Consider the following 21,242-nt stretch of genomic DNA (forward strand, 5'->3'; position numbering starts at 1 on the left):
CACTCAGTACCCCCTGCCCTGGCAAAACCAAAACAAACCAACCCCTTGCTATTCAACAAAGCTAGTTTTACTTTGGAGTCTTTTCTGTTGCTTTTTTTCTCTGTATTCCTCTGGTAGTTTATAGCTTCTTGGGTAAAGCTGTGTAAATTGGGTTTGCAGTCAACCTGAAATTAGCTACTAAGGTTTCCTAATGAAACTTGCAGGTCTAATCAAAATGCAGGGTTTCTGACTTCACTCTTAAATTGCTGGAGCAGCTGACCAGAAAGGGGCAAAGACAAGTTAGGAGCTGAAGAACATTAAACTATTAGCATGTATTGGCTAACCTTGGAAGTGGCTGCTTCAGTTCAGATTGCTCTGCTGAACCCTTTCTACACAGTGAAGCTTTTGAATTCCTCTTGGTTAAACTTTCCGGTACTGTCTGCTGACCCAGTCAAAAATTGATTTGTATATATGAAATATTTTGGGATCTCCTAAGCAACCATACACTTCATTGTTTTTTTTTAATACTAGCTCACAGCCTGTACTGTCTACAGCAAAAAGTCAAGTTTCTTGATTTCTTATTCTTGAATACTACTTGTGTAAATACATGAAGTTCTGTCTTCTGGCAGTATTCAGGGGTTTTATCATTTGAGATGCTTTGGACTCCTCTCTGTTACAGCTGTACCTTGATTCCTTTTCCATGAAAGCTCCTTTATGACTGAACTGAAAGTAGATTTTCATGCTTTATAAAAATTATAGCATGAGAGAATTTGCCTGCAGAACTACAGTCAGTACGAGCTTTGAAATTTAGTCTTTGAGCTGGTACAATTTTTTTGAAAAAGTAAGGACATTCATTGAGAGTGTAAAATTCCGAAGTTCTGGATTTGTTCTTAATGAAAGTTTTTCTGTCCTTGCAGATTTCCACAAGACGGCACCATATGTGGTTACTGGAAGTGTAGATCAAACAGTAAAAGTGTGGGAGTGCCGTTGATTGAATTCACATTTGACCCCTTTTTCCTCTGGATGCACTCAGATACCATGGTTACCCATTGAGCTCTGTTTAAATAAATATTGTCCTTTCATGTAAATTATTCTGGATGTAGATTGAGCTTATTAAATGTTACACACAAAGTATTCATGCATGGTGAATCCAAATTGTATACTGTAAATTTACATACGTTGTCTAGAAGTACCATAGGTTTAAGAACATGGGCTGGCATTGGTCACATCAGACCTAAGAAGGCAGAAGTTGGATAATTGAAATAGGGCACTTAACTGAATAGTTGACAGTGTCGTTCTATGTTGGATAATTATACCTGTTTTTCTTTCTGCTGTCTGTTGGTGCCTGAATTGGTGACCTCATTTGGGAAAAGTTTTGTAGGGCTCTTTCAGAAATGTGTATCTATGTAACATCACTTAAGTGTGCTTAATAAATCTTCTCTAAGAATACTAGATAATAAGGCTGCAATTCAGAATCTTCTGAACCTTATATGTAATTAATGGAAATTAATTAAACTCTGGAATATTTGTCATGAAACATTTGCCAAATCAACAGAATACACTTGTTTTGGCCTCCTGTCACGCAAGGGTTGGTATATTTATATAACTAACTGTAAAACTGAAATAAGACAACAAATCTTAGTAGCAGCTGATGTGATAAATGTATTTATTTTTTATTTGGTCATTCAATGGTTAATCTGTGCTGTTAAACAAAGTTTAAATGGGTTTTTTGTTTTTTTTTTTTTTTTCTTTTTTTTTTTTTTTTTTTTTTAAATGCTAGATGAACTTCCAGGAGGAGTTCTAGTCCATCCCACTAGAATTTAGTGATCTAATTTCCAGTAGAGCTTAATCTCCCAAATGACTGCCATGGTACAACTTGCTGTTTGCTTTCAATGTTTGTTAGAGATGTGCAATTTCTATTACACAACAGTATCAAAGTACACTTCCCTCTTACTCACTTGCAGGAGGTTGGGGTATACAAAGGTTTCTTGGTTTCTTCAGTGCCTCCTTGGAAACCCTTTTGGAAATGAGTTTATACTTACCTTCCCATGACAATGTGGCTCGAATAAAAACGTACTGTGGTTTGCATATTGAGAAATACCTTGGGATACAATATTTAAATGCTTTAAAGAAAGCACTAAATACCTTGCAAATCAGATTATAATGGCAGATACAGATTGATACAGGCTTCTAAAAGAAACACAAAACACTATCAACAAAATAGAAGTCCATCTGTAGGAATGATGCAATCAAGTAAAACAGAACCAAATCCTATCAGCAAAACTAGCCCAGCTTGGTTATAAGTATTTTTGTTGTTTGGTGTATACAATTTTTAATTTGCATATCCCTAAAGTTACATATTTTGATCGGAAGTGATTGAAAATACTATAAATTAATATTTTAATCAGCATTTTTGTGACAAATTCCATTGTAGATAACTAAGAATTACAATACTTACCAAACTAACCAGGTCTTTTTAAAAATCCACTTTAAAATTTACGCTATGAAGAAGTACCAGTCTGATGTTTTAACAGGTGAATTTGTGCTTTGTTTTATTCATTTTTGTTTAATATGTGGCTTTTAAAAACTGTCCCTTTTAAAAATAAGAATCCTTGACCAGCGTAGGGTTGGCTGGAGGGCGTACACACTAAACGGGTGAGGGGTATGGTGGTTAACTTCCTACAGATACGCACAGAAGGATGCGTTCTTCTGTGAGGAGACGGGGTTCAGTGCTGGGTTCTGGCACAGGCTTGCCTCTGGGAAGGGGTGGAGGAAATGGAGTTCTGATGTGGGGTTTTTTTGGAGCCAGTTTAAGATTCAGGCTAATCTCTTAAATCCAGTGGCTTTGTGTAATTTTCAGTGTGTGTTTCTGCAGTTAAGCATGCACAAATAAAGTATTTTTTTTGTTTGTTAGCTGCTTGGACTGGAAGAATTTGCTGCTTTTTGTCCTATTCAAGAATTCCAGATACACAGATAGTGCATCTTAAAATTCCTCAGTGCATCTGCAACTGTAAAGTAATACATCTGTTTAATTCCTGATAGGACCTATAAACTCTATTTAAGTATAAAGTAAACCACACTCATGTACATAATTCATAAACATGAATGAGAAATTAAAGGTACCTATTAAATAGTGGAAGTTGTCTACTGCATTTTTTCCCTTTAGCATACAACTATTTACAAGGACAGATGACTAACTTAAAGTCATGTAAGCAGCATTTAATTGCTTGTGTGAAACACTCTATGAAGTACTTCTGCAATGCAATTTGCAACCTTCTCCTTTAATAAGCAGTGAATAATCTCAGGGATGGTCCTGAATGGATCAAAAGTTAAAGCCCTGTTTAGACAAAAAAGTGAAAGCCACAACACAGGAGTTGGGTTTGTGAGGGTTTCCGGCAGCGTCGCTCTGTGATATTACACTGTGTTGAACTTTTTTCCACTGTTTGCAATGTTTCCTGTCAGCTAATCCTGTGCCTTTCCTGTGATAATAACTACAATAATGAGGTTACTGGTTTGGATTACAAAATGAATTTTATTAGCGGGTTTAAGAGGTTCACTGCTGCTTTGTCACTTTCCTTACTAAAATTGGCATCGCTTAAAAATAACCATATATAGACCATGTTACCAAATGGATAATACAGACCTTTTGGCTTAAAACCAGACAGACATTCCAGTGCCACACTAATGTAATGTGCCCAGGAAGTCTTAGATGCATTCTAAAAAGTGCAACATTTATTGTGGTTTAGACATAATCTGGAAGTTGATGTTTTATAGCATCTTGCACTTTAGAAGATTAAAAAAAAAAAACCGTCCTGCTTTTGTGTATGGTGTGACCAATGATGTGCCCGGGGCACTAATTAAAAAGAAAAAAAAAAATCTAGTTGCTAGCAAGTTGTCCAAGGGCTGTGGAGCACTGTAGTATTTTGAAAGCTTTGGCTATAGACTCACCAAGCCCAGTCTACTTATACTGTCAGTACCCTGCTTCTCCTGTTTGCCTCCTCCTGTTTTTATGTGAACTGCCTGATAATATCACTCTTAAATAGCTTTTGACTCGCGTGGAAGCTATTTAAAAGAAAAAGATTATACTTTGTTTTTGTAGACAGTGGTGGCTTGATAATCCTTTTAATGATTTGATTATTAAAAAAAAATACTGAGTTGAGTGAAGGAAAAACGCACTTAGAATGAGTTATTTGCTGTCCAGCTGTACATGAAGTCCAGTGTATTTTAAAAAGTCAATACCAAGAATCTTCTAGCAAGCAAACGTGCATAAAAAGGTAGGAATAAACATGTTAGGAACGGGAAAGGTTGAGTTGGATTTACAAGTCACAACTGGATTTAACTGGCCTTTTTATCTTTCCACTGTGTCATGTAAGTAGCTGCTTTCTTGTCCTACCTATCCCTCAGGCTTCCCCAAGTTCATTCTGAAGATAAGTTAGCAAAATCTTCAAGTTTTAGAAGTTGATCCTGACATTGACATGAAGGCAAACGTTGAATTTTTTCATAAGAACGATGTTAGAGGTTGCAATTGGAGAAAACAGTTCCCAGACTGTAGGAGTTAACTGAAGCTATTGACACAATTTAAAAAAAAAAAATAAAAAATCAGTAAAGGAATGTATATAATACTGCTCTGTGTTTTACAGTAAGATTTGTTGCTCTCAGACTGTGTAAAACAAAATTTATTCATGTTTTCTGCATATTAAAAAAATCTTATTGTACCAATTGGTAAACTATTAAATGCATATAAAACTAGATGTGTTTTTGTTTCCTTGGATGCAAGAATTAAAACTATTTTGAAAAAAGCTATTGGTGTTTCACCCTTCAGATTTTGCTCCACACCTGCTTTTTCTTTAATTCTAATTGAAATTGTGCTTGCCTGAGGAAATGCACAGCGGGTTTAAGGCAGTTGGTTACAGTTAAGAGTAGTCGGAGGGTTTATTGGTTGATACGGTGAAGTGAGATTTTATACTAACGGTGTCTGTGTTTGCTGAGCGGGTCTCGTGCGCTGCTGGAGGCGCGTGGTTGCACGGGCGGTGCGGCTGCGTGTCCTGCTGCTGCCGGGGCAGCCTGCCTGCTGCCGGAACCCCCTCCCGAGGGCAGCTTCTGTGGAGAAGCACCTTTGGGGTGTCGTTCATTCCAGGGGTTCGGCGGCAGTCCCAGTGCCTCATCCCGGGGTGGTTACAGAGCTGCTGGAGCTGAAGGTTGCACTCCGCGGTGAATCCTCTGAGTGATTCAGCGTGGGAGTCCTCAGTCTCTGCTCTGAGGTGATAGAAGTCCTGTGCAGGTGGAAAAGCTGGATGGTTCTTACAAGTTTGGTTTCAAGTTGGTATCTTTCAGTTGCTGTGTAGTTTGTTGTGGTTTTATTCGCAGTTTTTTCCCTGTGAACTGGCCTTAATTGCCTTGAATGCTGCTTATAAATGGGTCAGCAAATGAAAATGGAAATGTGCATTTCTTCATCGATGGAGGAGCGAGGATGTGACCTTGACAGGAAGTGGGGGAGAGAATGAAACAAAGCTCTGACCAGCCATGTTCTGTGGAAGCACCTCGGTGTTACTTAGCAGCAGGAGCAGACCTGGGGTAAGCTTTTGGAGACTGGTTTTTCGTTTGGGAAAAACAGCTGCATTTCACACTTTGCCAGAGCAAGTGGGCCCGTCAGATGTCTCAGCTGGGGGGCGGGGGCACCCTGAGCATTGTGCACACAGGTGGCCTTAGGGTGCAGGTGTGGAGAGGAAAAGCCTCTATGTATTTGCAAACACAGTAAGCTTATCGAAAGGGAGAGATGAGGGATATTAAAATGCAAGTTGCTGAGAGTAATCTGGGTAGCTGAAGAATTTAGTTTTCTTGTTCAGCTTGGTCACTTTGTTGATGCAGCCCTGTGCCTTGCTGGAAGCGGCTTTATAAGCCTGTGAGACAAGTTTCCACCACTTGTTTCCAGTTTCAATGCAACACTGATGGGTGTTACATTTTTCAGCAGGCTTGAATATGAAATTACACGTATAGGAATTTTGGTCAATGGGGGGAAGATAATGTATTCAGTTGAGTTGGCTTCTCTCTAAACAGAAGGACCAGTAGATACAGTGAAGGTTTAACTGGTTTTTCCTTGAAAGAAGGTCAAAGGTTTTACGGTGTGTGGTATGTCCGATGACATTTAAGCGTCTGGAAAGAAGGCAAGGAGGATAAAAATAGTGTATTTCTATGTGTCTCCTCCAGGAGCGTTGAGGTTTAATTTTTGTCTGAAATAATTTTGCTGCAGTTCCTTTTCCCAGGCAGTGGCACAGTTACTTACTTGCCAGCTGTGGGAGCAGCTGTGGTTCAGTGCTGCTGCAGGACACCTAACTTGGGGTGCCAAATCCTGCACAAGCCAGACCTGAGTTAAGTCTGAGGTGGTGAAAGGCAAAGTATACGTAACTATGAAGTAGGAACAAGGCTGGCCTCGCAGAGGTGAGTTGCTGTAGGGCCAGGAGAGCTACATTCTGTTCCCCGAACACCCGCCCTCCTCTTGACCTGGTACGCCTGCAGTGCCCCTTTGAGTTGGTTCTTTTTTGTACAAGATCTTGTGAACAGAGTACCTGAGAGCACCCAAACCCCAACTGAGGTAATTACAGAATGTCTATTGTTAAATGCAGTTATTCAAGAACTGACAATGATGTTCAAGCTTAGCTGTGTATTAGCTGGGATCTGCATCCTTCAGCTTCATTTCATGTGTTTACGAAAATCCACAGAGCCCCTGCTCACCCCCTTCTCCCCTTGGGCAGGATGAGGGACCTCTTCTCCCTCCAGGCACAAGAGATTCTGAAGCATCTGTGGACTGATGAGGGCGGTTCCTGCTTCTCTGGTGCTGGGTTGCTGTGGTTGTGATTCTGGTACTGGTTTTATTACTGAGTGTTTGAGGTCGATGCCTTTGTCCACAGGGGCAGTGCTGACCTGCACAGCTCGCTGAAGTGTTCCAGTGACCACAGCACCTTCCAAAGTGGGCCAAGAGCTTTCAGGAGGGCACTGAAACAAACCAGCATGCGTGCACCGACCATGAGCATCACTGGGGAAAGTAAGCCAGGGGAAGTGCATACTGGACACAGAGAACAAATATTTGCAGGTAGGGAAGTGCTTAATGGGGCAGTGCACCTTGCAGCGTGGCACTGGTACGGTTACAGGACTTAAAGCCTCTGGCTGATCTGTGCCTGCTCAACAGAACAGAAGTGGTGGCTCCAGCGATGGTGCTCAGATTAATGGTAACCAACACCTTGTACCAAACTGTAAAGAAACCAGTGAAGTACCTAAAATAGTTTAAAAAGCTTTTAATGGACTGAAAGACACTAGTAAAAGAAAAATCTTGTAGGAAAGATGCACTGTAGTCATTTATTGATTGCTTTCCAGGAAATTCAGAATTTTTCTAATAGGAGCAAGTTCTTTTGCAGTAAAGACTCCTCCAGCTTTGTCACCTCTCAACGCGGAGGCTGCTCCCCTCCTTCCCTTCCCCCACAAGTTACAAGTACCTGTAACGCACTACAGGAAAACAAGGGTACAGAGCAGTGACAGCACTTGTTCTCCAGAAGGTCAGTAAAAGAAGCAATGCAAATTAGCACAGGGTACTATCCATGACAGACAACATGAGAGAGAAAGAGAGAGAGGCTGGACTCCTCTGACACACAGGGCGGCTGTGGGCTAGCACTTGGCAGTTGTTCTACAGCTTGATCCGTCTGGAAAAAAGGATATTCACCTCGGTCGGCATATCGTAGCCTGCGGTGGCCACATCTTACCTGCTTTGTGGCCAGTGAGGCCAGGGGAGCATGTGCTAGTCATCAACAACCCCCATGGGACACGTGTGATGGGGAGGGGACATATGGTTGGATTAGTGGCATCTGCCACTTCAGTAACATCCATTGCCAGCAATGGAAGCTCCCCGGCAACCGGTGTGCACAAGAGGTGTCAGCCATAGGTTTCAGTGCTGTGGGAATTTCAGTTTTGATTTAAACCCCCTCCCCAAAGCCTCGTAATTTCAGGCTGTGGGAAATGTGTGGTTCCAATCCGGTTCAACTTGCCCCTCAGATTAAAGTCCACCAGCTCTGTGTTACGGTCACTATTGCAAATGAGACCAAGTCCCTATTTTCTGACTTTCCCTTCCCTCTTCCCGCTGCTCTTCTAATAGGGCCACACTTTCCTGCTGAATCACAGTTGATGCCATCACCACTCTCTCCTAGGCACTGGGGTTTCCACTGTAATGGAAGTTTGTGCGCTTTTTTTGAACATCAAGCCCTCACTCTTTGGATACAGTATCCTAAGTTACTCAGCTGCAAGCAGAGCAGAGGTGGAACTGTGAGTATCATATATATATATATCTCTATCTATATCTTTACCTTGAAAATTAGAATGTGAATGTTACAAAACCCCACTGAATTGCCCAACTGCCAACCAAAAGTAGAAAAAAAAATGGTTAAAGGAATCCAATGGCTATATCCTGATGTAGAAAATGCTGTACAGTCCCCCACGTATACACACACATTACAGGCTTCAGTCATCTGAGCAATACAAATATGGCTGCTTAGTTTTTCTTAGCACAAGTTAGGATAGTGACTGGGGGAAAAATAAATCTTTTGGCTTGGAATCCACATCGTACAAGAATGCTGAGCAGTGGATGGGGCCAGTTTGTACTGTTTTAGCAAAGCAGTATCCTTAGTCAACATAAAAATGACCTGAGAAATGTTACATACCTCAAGACAGTTCATTTGGAATTCATATGTACAAAGTAGAAATAACTGATGATATGCGCACACACACACACACAACACGTACACACACAGGCAGGACAGCCTCTGGCTGCGCTCACCTAGGATGGGTGTTTCATATGCTGCTGCATCCTGGCCACCTTCCCCTTCGTGGCAGACACAAGCTCACTCAGACAGATTACATTTCTCAGATTAGTTCTTTGCATTGTGTATTAATTGTACCAGTGCAATAACATTGTCAAAAAAAGGAGGAGCTGCTCCAGGGGAGTCCGAGACCCTGGGTCAGATTCAGAAAAGGGTGGTTTAAACTTTTTTTTTTTAAGCGAGGTACACATTAAGCAGAGCTCTGTGTTAAGGGGATCTCAGCAGAAGGCATGCTTGGCTTAGCCTCTTTTTCCTCCACAGCTTTGTTCTCTGTTTCCAGCTGTTCACCACTTTTTATGCTTTCTTGGAGCTGCTGGCGTCGCTGCACCTCTGCTTTAAGGTTCTCCAAGTCTTTTTGGCTGAAGGGGAAATGAGGAAGGGTAGCAAATATCAGACCAGCTTTAGGAACAATGTGAAGCACACTTTTGTCTTCAACAAAGCAAGAAATGTTCCTAGCACTTGCCCTGCTCCTGCCAGGCCTCAGTCCCACATCTCAGCAACACCTGAGCAAGGCCAGGTGCTTTGTTTGCCATTAGGTTTTTGAGCCAAGAGGCACCAGGATATGACCCTGTCAGTGGCCACTCAGCAGAGGCAGTAAGGTTAATCTGATGTCCAGGCAGCCTCCAGCTGCTTCTGCTGAATTTTTACCATCAGTGACTATCTGCAGCCTCAGAGGAATGCAATCTCAGCTCAGGTCATCTCTTTCCATCACCACCCCAACCAAATTTTCAACAAAAGGCTAAGAGACAATTTATAGGTTTCTTTTTTTAAAAAAAAAAAAAAGTACTGCTGATTATAGTGGTCTTGATGATAATAATAATCAAGACTAGTAATATGATCTCAGCTAGTGTTCTTTGTAAACAAATCCTGTGGAGCTGGAGAGGGAATACCATCAAGATGTGCTAGAAACAATGACCCTGCTAGGTAGCCTTGTCTGTGGAAGAGCCAGTGCTGTTCTTCACAGGCCAGCATTGCTCACCTCATTTCTTCTGGGCAGAGACTATTGACTGTGCTCCAGCTGCCTCCCCCTCTGCAAATGGAGCTAAACAGCGGAATCCCTTTGCTGCTGGGGCAACGGGCTGAGAACAGGCACTAGGGGTAGATGGCAGCCCCTGGCTGCTGGCACAGCAACCCCAGGGCAAGTCACACAATAGTGGTCTTGCCCTCTGATGCACCAACCCTCCAGGGAGCTCGCCTGATTTCCTTTAGCTTCACAGAGCAGTCTGGGCTTTGTGAGATCAGATGGCTGCTACAAGCTCAAGGTTACAGTTTTGAAAGAGACACCTGATATTTCATGCAATGTTCCTCCAACCATGAGCTTTTTTTTGTGCCACTAAGGATTCCCAGGGACCCCACAAAGCATCCCTTTGCAAGTGTTCAGGAGTGCCTTCAAGGGACCTAGCACCTTCAAAAGCAGTTTTTATGCAGAAGTGACAATTTCTGCTGGTTTTTGCCTAGTGCTGCAGGAAGAGGAGAGGTATGCGTGGTCACTGCTAACTCCACATTTTGGGTCAGGGACTCTTAATGCAAAGGCAAGCACTGCATTTATCTTTGTTCCTGAGATAGCATAATACAAAAAGACTACCTGAATTCTAAATGTACAAACACACAGAGGTATCGCTCTACCTTAGTGGAATGAAGAGAATTCCATTGATAATGTTGAGCTGCTCCAGGACACTGGCCATACTGGGAGCTGTGAACTACAGCATGAGAAAAAAAAAAAAAAGTATTAGCAGTCAAAACCTAAAGAAGAACTTGGAGCTCCTAAGCAAGTCCAGATAGCATGGAAACCCCATGTCTTATATGAAACCCTAATAGCTGTAAGGTGGCATAATTTATGGGTATAAAGAGGTAGAAAACATCAGTTGAAAATCTAGAGGTCCGCAGCCAGTCAGTGTGGGAGACCTTCTCCATACTCTGTGGGACTTAAGCTAAATTCCCAGCGTCTCCCAGTGGGACACTATTGCCTGGACTTTAATCAGTTCAAGGTCCTTCTGCTCAAATTACTCTGCTATGAACTCCAGCAGGGAGAGCACCCATTGCACAAGTCAGTGCTTTCCCCCCTAGATATGCCACAGACAGGCTGGTGTGATCTGCCAGGTGCACAGGCAGATAAGAGCAGCTGGGTTTGGCCCCAGCAGGCCAATCTCCTGTTCCATGTAAGGCGAAGCAAGGCAGGCCCCCCCCCACGCTCCGCTCTGCTGCCCAGCCTCCCCACACCACACAATCCTTGGAAGGAGAACAAAGCACCTGGTGAAAGATGACAGCATTTTTAGGATAAAGAAACTGAAGTACTTTTGGATTGAGCAACCTGCCTACAGCCAGTGAGTCAGCAGAGGGGCAGGTTTGCACAGAGGTGCTCAGGCTCCCACGCTGTGAGCTGCCCAATGCAAACCTTACAGATCTCCCTGGGTGCCCTGCAACGCAGCCAGCTGTGCTCCACAGCCCCAGCGCAGGAGAAAGAGCCAGAGCCACTCGGTTCAGAAGCAGAGGGGACAAATGGTCAGTCTGGCTCGGTTACGCCGTGCTGTGTCTGAGCCTCTGCCTTTGCAGGGACATCCTGCCCCTGAAGGGTCTGCAGCTGGCACAGCCATTGCCACCTCCTGCACAGGACACATCTGTATGCGTACGCTGCCTTGTCCTTCAGGAACAGCAAAACAAACCTCTGCCTTCATGACAGATACTCTCGATTGCCCTTATTGCGTAGAAGTTACCTTAAGTGGCATGATGTTTGCATTGGAGCCATTCTTGTAAATCTCATTCATTGTGCGTTGAAGAGCGACTGCTTGCTGAGTCAGGTATTTCAAGTACTCAGAGCTCTCTTTGGTCTTTTCATGGTGTTCTCCAAGCTTATCAGAAAAAGGAAAAATCAGAACAGGACCCAAACCAGGGTGCACTCCTAGTCTCTGCTAGCTCAACATCTTTACAGAAACTCATGAGAACTGGATTTCACCTGGCTCGGCATTCAAAAAAAACAAACAAAATTTCCTCTAGGAGCCTTATTATCAACATTACACATTTCCATCAAGCAGGAGCATGTTTGCAGGGTGAGTGGCATTCCCTCCACCAGGCTGTGCTTTCAGCCACCGAGAGGGCACTGAATCACCGAGTACAACTGCAGACGTGTTCAGACAGACCCCGGGCTGATGCAGAAGTTTCACTGTGCATCAGCAAGGGCTGCGAGCGGGAGAAGGTACTGCCCACAAAACAGCTCAACTACCAAACTAGTTTGGATCAGGTATTTAAAAGATACATGGTGCAAAAAGTGGAAAGAACAGACCAGTTCTTTCAGTGGCCGGAATGCAGGCTGTGCCACCAACAGGAGTTTCTGTCCAGTGACTGGGTACATACAGCAAGAGCGAACTTGCAGAAAGGCTATTCAAAGCCTTTTGGCATGAAAGCCCTCAGTTATCGTACAGGGCAGCAATTCTGCCCCATCCCTAGAAAGAAGATTACCTGGCACCTGCGCAGAGCGGTTTGTAAGAAAGGCCTCCCCAAGTCCCCAGCGGTGGCACTGCACGTTTCTGGCAGTGACACGGTATGATACAAGTTAGCAGCACACCCGCTCATTACCTGGTTTTTGTAGATGGTGTAGCCTTCCTTCTCGTGCTGCAGAGCTGACCGGAATTCTGCTTTGCTCTCATACACTCGGGCTACCAAGTGGTGGCTGAAGGAAGGAAAAGGGTTTAGAAAAGCTTTCACGAAGAAGAAACGTTTCTGCCCTACAGCAAGCAGGACTTTAACATAATGTTTTGGCTAGAAGCTTAATACCAGTGCGAAAGGAGACAGATACTGGACTCTCAGTATAGCACCCCAGCAGTTACTTCTTCCCACCCTGTCTGGGGATTGATGTACTACACCAGTCTGGGTTTTACGGAAATGCTGAAAAGCAACCTATGGAAGTAAAGACTGAATCAGGGACTTTTTTTTCCTCCTGCACCCAGGAAAGCTGAAGGCCACAGCAGCAAACTGAATAGCAGCAGCACATCCACAGGAACACCTCAGGGCTGCATTTGTTCACCGGAGAAGGGGGAAGCAGCCATAAGCCCTTATCCTTCAAAAAGGGTCTTTTTGTTTCTTAGAAAGCAAATGCGTGAATTATTTGGATTATACACAGACAAGATTAAAAAAAATGAAAAAAAAAAATCAATCTTCAGAAACAACTAGCAAAACAGTGGCAGAGCTGGGACCCAGTTGGGAAAGCTGAATTGGCTTGGATTTTGCTTCCTTAGTGTTTCTGGAATGAAAAAAAGATTTCTGGTTTTGGCAGTGTTACTCTGTGGGAGGTGACGAATCCCATCACACATCCCAGTGCTGCTAAGGCCAGGCAAGATGCTCTCTGCAGAACGTATACCCGTCAACTGCTGGAAAACAAACCAGACTCTTGTGGGTGCTTAATAAGATTTATTCTCACCCTGATGAGGAACAGATGGGTTGCAATGTGGTAGTAGTAATTAGGAGTGGGCCACTGCTTGGATGATAGCGAGCCAGTTTTGCATTCAAAAAGACAGTGCACAGAAGAGCAGTGGGTATTTAGCGCAGATCCTAAAGGTGCCGACCGCTTATAGCTCCCTTGGAAACATAGGGAAGCTGCTCACTATTTTATTCAAATACAAGGCTTTATGGTAAAGGACAAAAGCAAATTATATGCTTCTCAAAAGATAGCTCCCTGAGGGCTGAAACAATTAAGACAAGTGTTTATACTGGGAGACTGGGGAGATACATAATTACGTTAGCCTTGCTCTCCAACCTTCACTTGCCATGTAAGTTTTTCTACTGAAAATCCACAACGACCAGGGGTCATTTGACAGATTTTTGGGGCAATCAGCGTCACAGCAGATCCCACAATTAACACCAAGAACACAGGATCTCCATCTTTTGAAGCCACAAGCCCTGATACTGCACCATGACCTTGATTCACACAGCCCAGCAGTCTCAAGAAGTCTGACAGCTGGGACAAGATTGAGCCTAATTGAACAGGACACAGCTGGATCAGATCCCTCCCGTATGAGCACATGGTGAATGTGCTCCCTTCGACAGTGCAGTGACCCAGCCCAGCTCCACCCTGCCTCACCTTAGCGCAACTTTCAAAGACTTGGAGCCGTGATACTTGGAGCTGATGGCCAGCGCATTCTCTAGGAACCGGAGGGACAGGTCATACTCCATAACCCCGTGGAGCACCAAGCCAATGTTGTTCTGCACAGAGAAGTCAAGGCATTCCAAAAGGCAAACAAACTACATGTTCATTGCTTTGTAAACGGCAAGACCACACAGGTTTCACTGTGAAGCAGGCTGTAGCAGCCACAAGTCCCTGGTGGTTACCCGAATACCATGTTGTAACAGGAGACCACCCTCCCCCTTGGGAGGTCGGTCCAAACAAGCCAAAGGAACACTGAGGAGCTCTTATTTTACACGAGGGCAACAAGAACATAATTAAGGAATTTGCCCAAGGATTACAGGTGCACAAACCCACACCTCCAGTGACCCCATGCAGAGCGCCAACCACAGAGAGCTGACCTTCCCAGCTAGAGTGTCAAACTCCTTTTTTCCCTTCTTCCAATGGTACCAACTGGTAGCAACCCAGAGAGGAAAAAGCAGTGCCTAAATGTTTAAGTAGCCAGTACTGTGGGCACCTTAATGGCCAAGAGGTTTCTTGGAGATTAGAAACCCAAAGACTCTAAAAGGTTACTTACATCTAAGAGTGCCATTTCTGGGTGATCCTCCCCAAATACCAACAGCATGAGGTAGCGTGCACGGTAGAGTAAGTTCAATGCTGTAGAGAGCTGGCTGTTTGCAAAGCAGTACAAAGCAAGGTGCATCTAGAACAAAAGTAGTAACCCAGCATTAATGGTTTTTACTTACCACTCTAAAGCAAACTCCTCTCTCTCCTTTCCTCCTTTCCTCAGCTGCACACAAGTAAGAAACTCTTCCTTTAGGGTAAAAAGGATTTCAACCACTCGGAAAAGTCCCGGTCTGCTGGCTGATTTACAGCTCCACTGAGGTATTGTGTCAGACACAGTACTGAGGAAGCTGTTGAAGTGCTTCACTTTGGTTTCTCTTACACACCTCAAGGTGTCGACCTGTATGTGTACGATACTGATTGCGCTTTTGGGGGGATTCTTTCCTGTTCTTTACTTCTGACAAGCCCAGGGCAAAAGCCAACAGAATTAATAAATAGAAATAAACATTCAGCAGACAAACCCCCAAAATTCTAAAAACTAAGTAGGACAAAACCTGACCATGCAGGATGCTTATAACGCAAACACTTAGGTATTCGGTTTACAAAGTCGTAAGATACAAAACTTATGATGGAAGTTGAGGATTCTGGGAAGAACACTGCAGAAGGAAGGAGAACTGCAACTGTTTTCTAGATGCAGACATGAATTAAGGCTCACAGGCTCCAGGCGGACACACGAGGTGCTGCTTCTCCCCCAGCACCCTGTACTCACGTATTCTTGAATCGTGTTGGGATGTTCAATACCCAGGACCCTCTCGCTCATTAGCACTGCTTTCTGCTGATTACTTAAGGCCTGAACAGAACAGAAGACCCAAGACCAAGTCACACAGTGCCAGGCGCTTGAGCAAGCAAGCATGGATAAGGAATGAAAGGACTACGCAGACCCTATCCAAGCCCTTGCTTACCTCTGAATAATCTCCCATGATATAGTTGAGACGAGCTAGCAGCCTCAGGCAGGCACATATTTCTACATGCATAGCACCATACACATTGTTGAACAAGTTTAAGGCTTCGTTGATGAGCTCGCAGCCCTCCTTTAAGAAACCTGAAAGAAAACTGGTATTCATATACGCATGTACGTTAAAAAACCCCTAATACTACTGGAGAAGTGCGTTGCCCACGGAGCAAAACCAGTACTGGGATACGCAGCCATAGTCACTGCCTTGGGGAAGGTCTAAAACCTCGAGGAAGAGAACTGCTGCCCTGCGTCCATCCCTGTTCGTTGCTGGTGACTCTATAGCAGGTGTGTGTGTCAGAGGGTCCTGGAGACCACGGTTCTCCACCAGAACAGGGTGGTGTGTGTGGGGTGCACTGACAAAGGGCAGCGGGCCATGCCACACATACCCTGCTCTTCCCTTTATCAGCAGTCACCTCAAGAGGCAGAGGCATGTTGGGTCTGTACCTTGCTGAACCTTTGCTTGCCCGCTCTGAAAGAAGTGGAAAGCGTCTGAGGCTTTGGGGTTTACGTGCTTCACTACAGGGAAGATGTTGAGAATATCCTCTTCTGTGAAGGTGGGCTTGTGTCTGTTGTCAAAGTTGTACTCCTTCAGCAGTATCTGGAGGAACCAAAGAGATCAGAGGTCATGGTCACCCCCTTCACAGGTATTTGGCAAGAAAAGAGCGGAAAATGAGCCTTGAATTCTGCATGTGGATCCACAGTCAAAATATCTCCCATATCCCTAGCTAGGCACAAGGGTTTTGAAAGAAGGTCACATGCAGGCGTGCACCACCACGTGTGTGACAAATCACACCACAGTGCCGAGGCACGGTGTACCATCACGTGTGTGATGGGGTCCCCGACAAGGGAACCCCATCCAGCCAATCTCCCGCACACCCCAGAGGGGTGATAAGGTAGTGCTGTGGGGAAGGAAAACCCCTGCACTTCAAGCAAAGACAACCCTGAAGTCTTGCTCTGCTCAGCCAAAGAGCTGCTTCTCTGCACAGGGAGCATGCACGTCATGAACATAAGATGCGAGTTTGGTCTGTCAGAGCGAGCAAGCTACAGGAATTAATTCAGGCTGGCTAATCTTCCAAGGGAGATGCACAGCAAGTTCACCCTAAAAGAGAACTGGATTAGAAATCTCTTTCCCAGGGGTGGAACCTGTATTCCAACATTACCACCACAAAGACCTTCAGGAGCTTGTGCTGTCTGTCTGAAAGGCTGGCCCCTGCAAAGCCGTCTGCACTTACTCTTCAAGTTTCTCAGTACAGAACATGGTGGGGAAGGGAAGGAAGACATGGATCTTACTTGGACTCCAGTTTTGAGGGATATTTCACGAAGCAGGGTGATCTTCTGTAGATTATACACTTCAGCTGCTTGGTCGGCATTCTCACTGCAAAAAGCACACACAAGCTTCAGCTCTCAGGAAGGTTTCTGCCCAAGGACATCCCTCCACTGTGGTAGGCCTGAAGCACCAGTCCCTGTACAGTGAGGTGCTAACAGAACCAACACTGCCGTGGTTGGTAACATTCTATTAAAGCTTACAGAGTTGCACAACAGTGCTTTTTACTGAAATCCTGTATGTGGTCTCTTCAAAGCGCACTGCACGGTCTGGGTGAGAGTCCAAATGCCTTCATCTCCTTACCAAGAGCGAGCTGTCCCTGGCGTGAAGGGATGATCACTCATCTAGCCAACTACTCACAGTTTTTTCCCCTTGGGCTGCTCTGTGCTTCCAGTTTAACACTCACTATCTGCAACTTCCAGCACCATTCTCTGCTTCAGATACAGGAGAAGCTGTCACTGTTTTGGAACATAAGCGCCCTTCAACCTAAATCATCATCTATGTAGACAGATATTCATCTTTTGACTACTGTCCTTCAGCTTCTTGCCTTCTGCTCGCCTCTGCACCACTACGGAGAGGTTTCCCTTCCTCCTCTGGTTTTCCTAGCCACCTCTGCCTCACAGGTTCCATCTCATTTCAAATTTCAGTTACACTTCCCCCTGCTACTCTTTGCCTGATCTAGCATTATAAGCCTGCAAAACTCCCTTAAGAGTACAAATTTATATTCAAACAGAAATATTCAAACATAAAATGAGTGAAAAAAAGCAGGTCCCATTAAAGAACAGTAAGAGGTACAGACATTTGGTGAGTGCTCAGGCACAAGCGAGGGCAATTTGCTCTGCTTACCATTCAAGACTAAAATCGAAGTAGTTCTTTGCTTCTGAACAAATATTCTTCCAAAGTTCCTGAGGGGTCATGCTGGCCCATGCAGTGTTATCAGCATTTCCAAGGTTCCTGTTTTTCCTTTTCTTATTCTTTTTCTTGGAGACCAGCTCATCAGCTGGAAGATGGGCAATGGGATTTGGAAAGGAACTTAGAAAGCAATTGAGGAAGTGGCTGATGGCTGCTGATAAACCCGACAGCTCCACACCCTAGAGCGAGACACCAAAAATCAGTTGTGGAAGACACCTGCCATCACACAGGCCCTACTCTGACCCTGAGCCTCACAAATCTCCAGTCCTACCAGGAACAGGAAAATCTTCCAGGAGAGGGAAAGAAAGGCAGTATTTGCAAGGGGAACTAGTGCAGACAGAATTACGTGGATGTAAGTATATACCTACACACACACAAAGATATAGTTCCATTTACGTCTGCTACCTGGGACAGAGAAACTAGAGAGCGTAAAGAAGACTGACACTAGAATAAAGCCAGGTGCGTTGCTATGCCATGTACGGTTAGTTATAAGGATGCACTAGTGTTCTTGCAATTAAAAAAGCTACTTAGAAAGGCAAAAGCAACACTGTTTAAGAGGGAAAGGCATTACAGGGAAAACAAGCCATGATTTCACTTTTAGAAGCCTTCAACATAGTGAGTGAGAATCTGGGGAAGAAAAGCGTGAATGATTACTCTCTGGGAAAGCCATCTTCAAGTGGGAACTTATTTTCCCCTACACGCAGGCCTGTACGTATTTTAGCACTAATGAGATTGTACTTCCCGTTGCTAAGCAACCCCCATGAACTGCCTAATGAGAGCAGAGACTCAAACAGCTCTCTATTTGTTAAAAAAAGTCATTAGAGAGGACACGCAAGGCAAGAGGTTAGACTGCAGGTCATACCTGGAGGTACGTCTTGAAGATGTGTTTAGCCGATCGAGTGATCAATTCACTGATACCTATTTTCTACCCAAAAGAATAAAGAATAGAGATTAAGAGTCAGTTGGCAATAACAATGAAAAATACACTCCGCTTTTGAAGTGGGCTTTTATCAAGATCTGCAGAAAACACACTCTCCGGGCCTTCCCCTGCAGCACAGAACCGTTTTGCATTTGACGACTGGAGCCAGCGAAGAGCCCCCGGCACAACCGTGCAGGGTGACCACAAGCCACCCCGTGCGGCACAGCTCAGCTCTAGCGGTGCTTCCAGGAGCTGCTGCAGCACTAGCCCCACGCATGCTCGTGGACAGCCACGCTCGCACACTTTCCAGTTCAATTCCAAGCCTGGATGGAACTTGAAAAAGGCACGGCTTAAGATCCAACTGTGTGTCACCTGCTGTCACACCTGGGAATCCCCGAAGCACCTCTCTGTCCCAAAGGACACTCAAACTTCCTAACATTATGAAAGCCACTGAGTATTTGGGAGCAGAACTCCCCACTCCCCACTTACAGGTCCTCCTCCCTCCCCCCCTGTTTTTGAAGCTGTTTATTTTTACACAGAGAAAACAACTGGCCAAGCTGGAACCGATACAGGGAATCTATGCCAGAGGCGGTTCTAACTGACAGTCTGAAGTTAAGCCTGGTGCTTACAAAAATGTGATCCAGCTGAGCACGGCCAGGGGTCTTGGTGATGAAGTTGATCACTTTGCCTAGGTAACGCATGTTGATGCCCCTCTGGTGCATGGCCTCTGCCAAGGTAGCCCCATCCATCGGCAGCACTGTGTGATCCAGGCAGTCTTTGACCTGCAGGGTACATACAAACTTTGGTTACTGAAAGGAAACACATAGGAAAGAATTTCGGTTTTTAAAAAAAACCTAAAAATTAAAGAAAAAAATAATGATCTGACTGGGGAGGGGAAAAGGCATTCCCTAGCACAGAAGGCAGTTTCCAGGGATGACATTTAAGTCGCAAGCACAGCAAGAGCTGGCAACTGCAGCGAGATCAGCCAGAGCCCGGGCTACCAGGCGCTCCAAGCCTTGGGCCCTAGGCTCCACAGCCGGCAAGGCGGATAAACTCAGCCTGGAGAGATTCCTCAGGAGCTCTGGTTAGTGCCTCCTCTGCTGCGCTGCCAGGGTGGGACTGCTGCTCTGAGGTCCGGCAGAGGAAGCCCCAAGCAGCCACAGCCTCGAGCCCCCTGCGCAGCTGCGGCGGAGGCGGCGCTGGGCCAGCACTAAGGGGATGCAGCACACCCAGTGCTGAAGGGCACGGTGGGCAGGACCGCTCTCCGCAGCTGCTGGTCAAGCACACGCCTCCATTACCGGGGCTTCAGGGGCACCAAAGGCCAACAGTGACCCTGAGCAAGGTTCTTTTGGTGGGCAGAGTGCTGTAATACCAGAGCCCACCGTGCTATACGGGCAGGGGGAACACTCGCAGCAGATGGCCCAAAGCAGTTTGTGCAAGCTCGATTGTACCGTCGTGCCTCAGCAGACGATGAGCAGCACTACTCACTTCCAACAAGCACTGGGCAACTGAGGTGCTGAGAGATCGACTGTCAAGAGTAAAACAGCTCAGGCTTCATCCAATTCCCTGTGCAAAACAAGCGGTGAAGGCCCCACGGAGTGGCACAGAGGACTGTAACCAAGTGCAGAGTGTGCCACCTCTGGAGGGGCCCAAGGAGACCAGTGAGCATAACCCAGCATACAGCTTCCAGCAGTCTGCCCCAGGCCACGCAGGAGCTGGCAGCAGAGCAGGGACTCTGAGGACTCCTGTGGCTCAGGCACCGAGAACCACTTTCCCCTTGGCATGCCTTATTTAACCAATGCTTGTGGAACTAGCAGGCTAACCCTTCTTTACTGGCCTCACGGTCACTAACTAAACACATTTCCAATTAAAAAGTCTACGTGGAGTTGTGCACGCTTAGTTGATAAGGGGAAATGGCACTTGCATTTTAAGCTGTGCTGCAGTGCTGATAAAGACTCACTTAACTCATGTCCTGGAGTAACACCAGTTACCCTCCGATACGCAGCCTACGGAAGGCTGGCTGCTCACAGCAGCTGGCCTGTAACCTGCCCTCACACGTGCTTGTGCAGCATTTTGGGTATATACACTAGTGTACCAACTACCTTGTAAAACAACAGTCACCGAGCCCTCTTCTGATTAACTCCCCCTTCTTTTTTTATTTGAAGGCTGAATACCTGGTCTTAAAGGTTATGCTGACTACAAAACTAGTGGATTTTGAGTCCTGAAGAAACTTTCCAGCAAGGAAAAATCCCCTCCTATGTAAGGCCAACTCCTCCTGCACCTCTTGGAGTTGAGATCATCAACTGTACCGTCCTAGCGACGGTGCTGCTGTGATGCCTGCATTAACAGTCAGTTTGGAGAGTGTCTTGAGAAGGAAAAAGCTGGTATTTCTTATCTAGCCAGGGGCATGGGTAAGCATCCAAAACACCTAAGACTTACAGAGGGAGTTTTTACAATAGATATTAGAACATTTTCCCAGGTGACTCCAAATTTTTAGTCACCCCTTGAGTCATAATCAGGGTCAGATAATACACGTAAGTTGTGCACGA

The 21,242-nt window shown here is 45.2% G+C and overlaps 2 protein-coding genes across 6 annotated transcripts in view; one reads left to right on the forward strand and one right to left on the reverse strand.

The window, feature by feature from the left end:
• Positions 1-4,728, forward strand: part of PAFAH1B1 (platelet activating factor acetylhydrolase 1b regulatory subunit 1) — a 38,076-nt gene extending 33,348 nt beyond the window's left edge. For all 4 annotated transcript variants that reach the window (XM_040578786.1, XM_040578772.1, XM_040578780.1 and 1 more), the window contains one exon: positions 897-4,728. In XM_040578786.1, the coding sequence (XP_040434720.1) occupies positions 897-970 (74 nt within the window). In that variant the 3' untranslated portion in view covers positions 971-4,728. The remainder of the gene's footprint in view (positions 1-896) is intronic.
• A 2,528-nt stretch (positions 4,729-7,256) lies between these two features.
• CLUH (clustered mitochondria homolog) overlaps positions 7,257-21,242 on the reverse strand; it is a 40,472-nt gene continuing 26,486 nt past the window's right edge. For both annotated transcript variants that reach the window (XM_040578756.1, XM_040578762.1), the window contains exons 14-26: positions 19,323-19,475; positions 18,637-18,699; positions 17,709-17,953; positions 16,829-16,913; positions 15,983-16,136; positions 15,486-15,625; positions 15,293-15,373; positions 14,537-14,662; positions 13,918-14,039; positions 12,417-12,510; positions 11,558-11,692; positions 10,470-10,543; positions 7,257-9,202 (exon numbers count right to left, since the gene is read on the reverse strand). In XM_040578756.1, coding sequence (XP_040434690.1) covers positions 9,034-9,202; positions 10,470-10,543; positions 11,558-11,692; positions 12,417-12,510; positions 13,918-14,039; positions 14,537-14,662; positions 15,293-15,373; positions 15,486-15,625; positions 15,983-16,136; positions 16,829-16,913; positions 17,709-17,953; positions 18,637-18,699; positions 19,323-19,475 — 1,641 coding nt within the window. In that variant the 3' untranslated portion in view covers positions 7,257-9,033. The remainder of the gene's footprint in view (positions 9,203-10,469; positions 10,544-11,557; positions 11,693-12,416; positions 12,511-13,917; positions 14,040-14,536; positions 14,663-15,292; positions 15,374-15,485; positions 15,626-15,982; positions 16,137-16,828; positions 16,914-17,708; positions 17,954-18,636; positions 18,700-19,322; positions 19,476-21,242) is intronic.

Source organism: Falco naumanni, chromosome 1, assembly GCF_017639655.2.
Source record: "Falco naumanni isolate bFalNau1 chromosome 1, bFalNau1.pat, whole genome shotgun sequence".
NCBI classification, from domain to species: Eukaryota; Metazoa; Chordata; class Aves; order Falconiformes; family Falconidae; genus Falco; species Falco naumanni.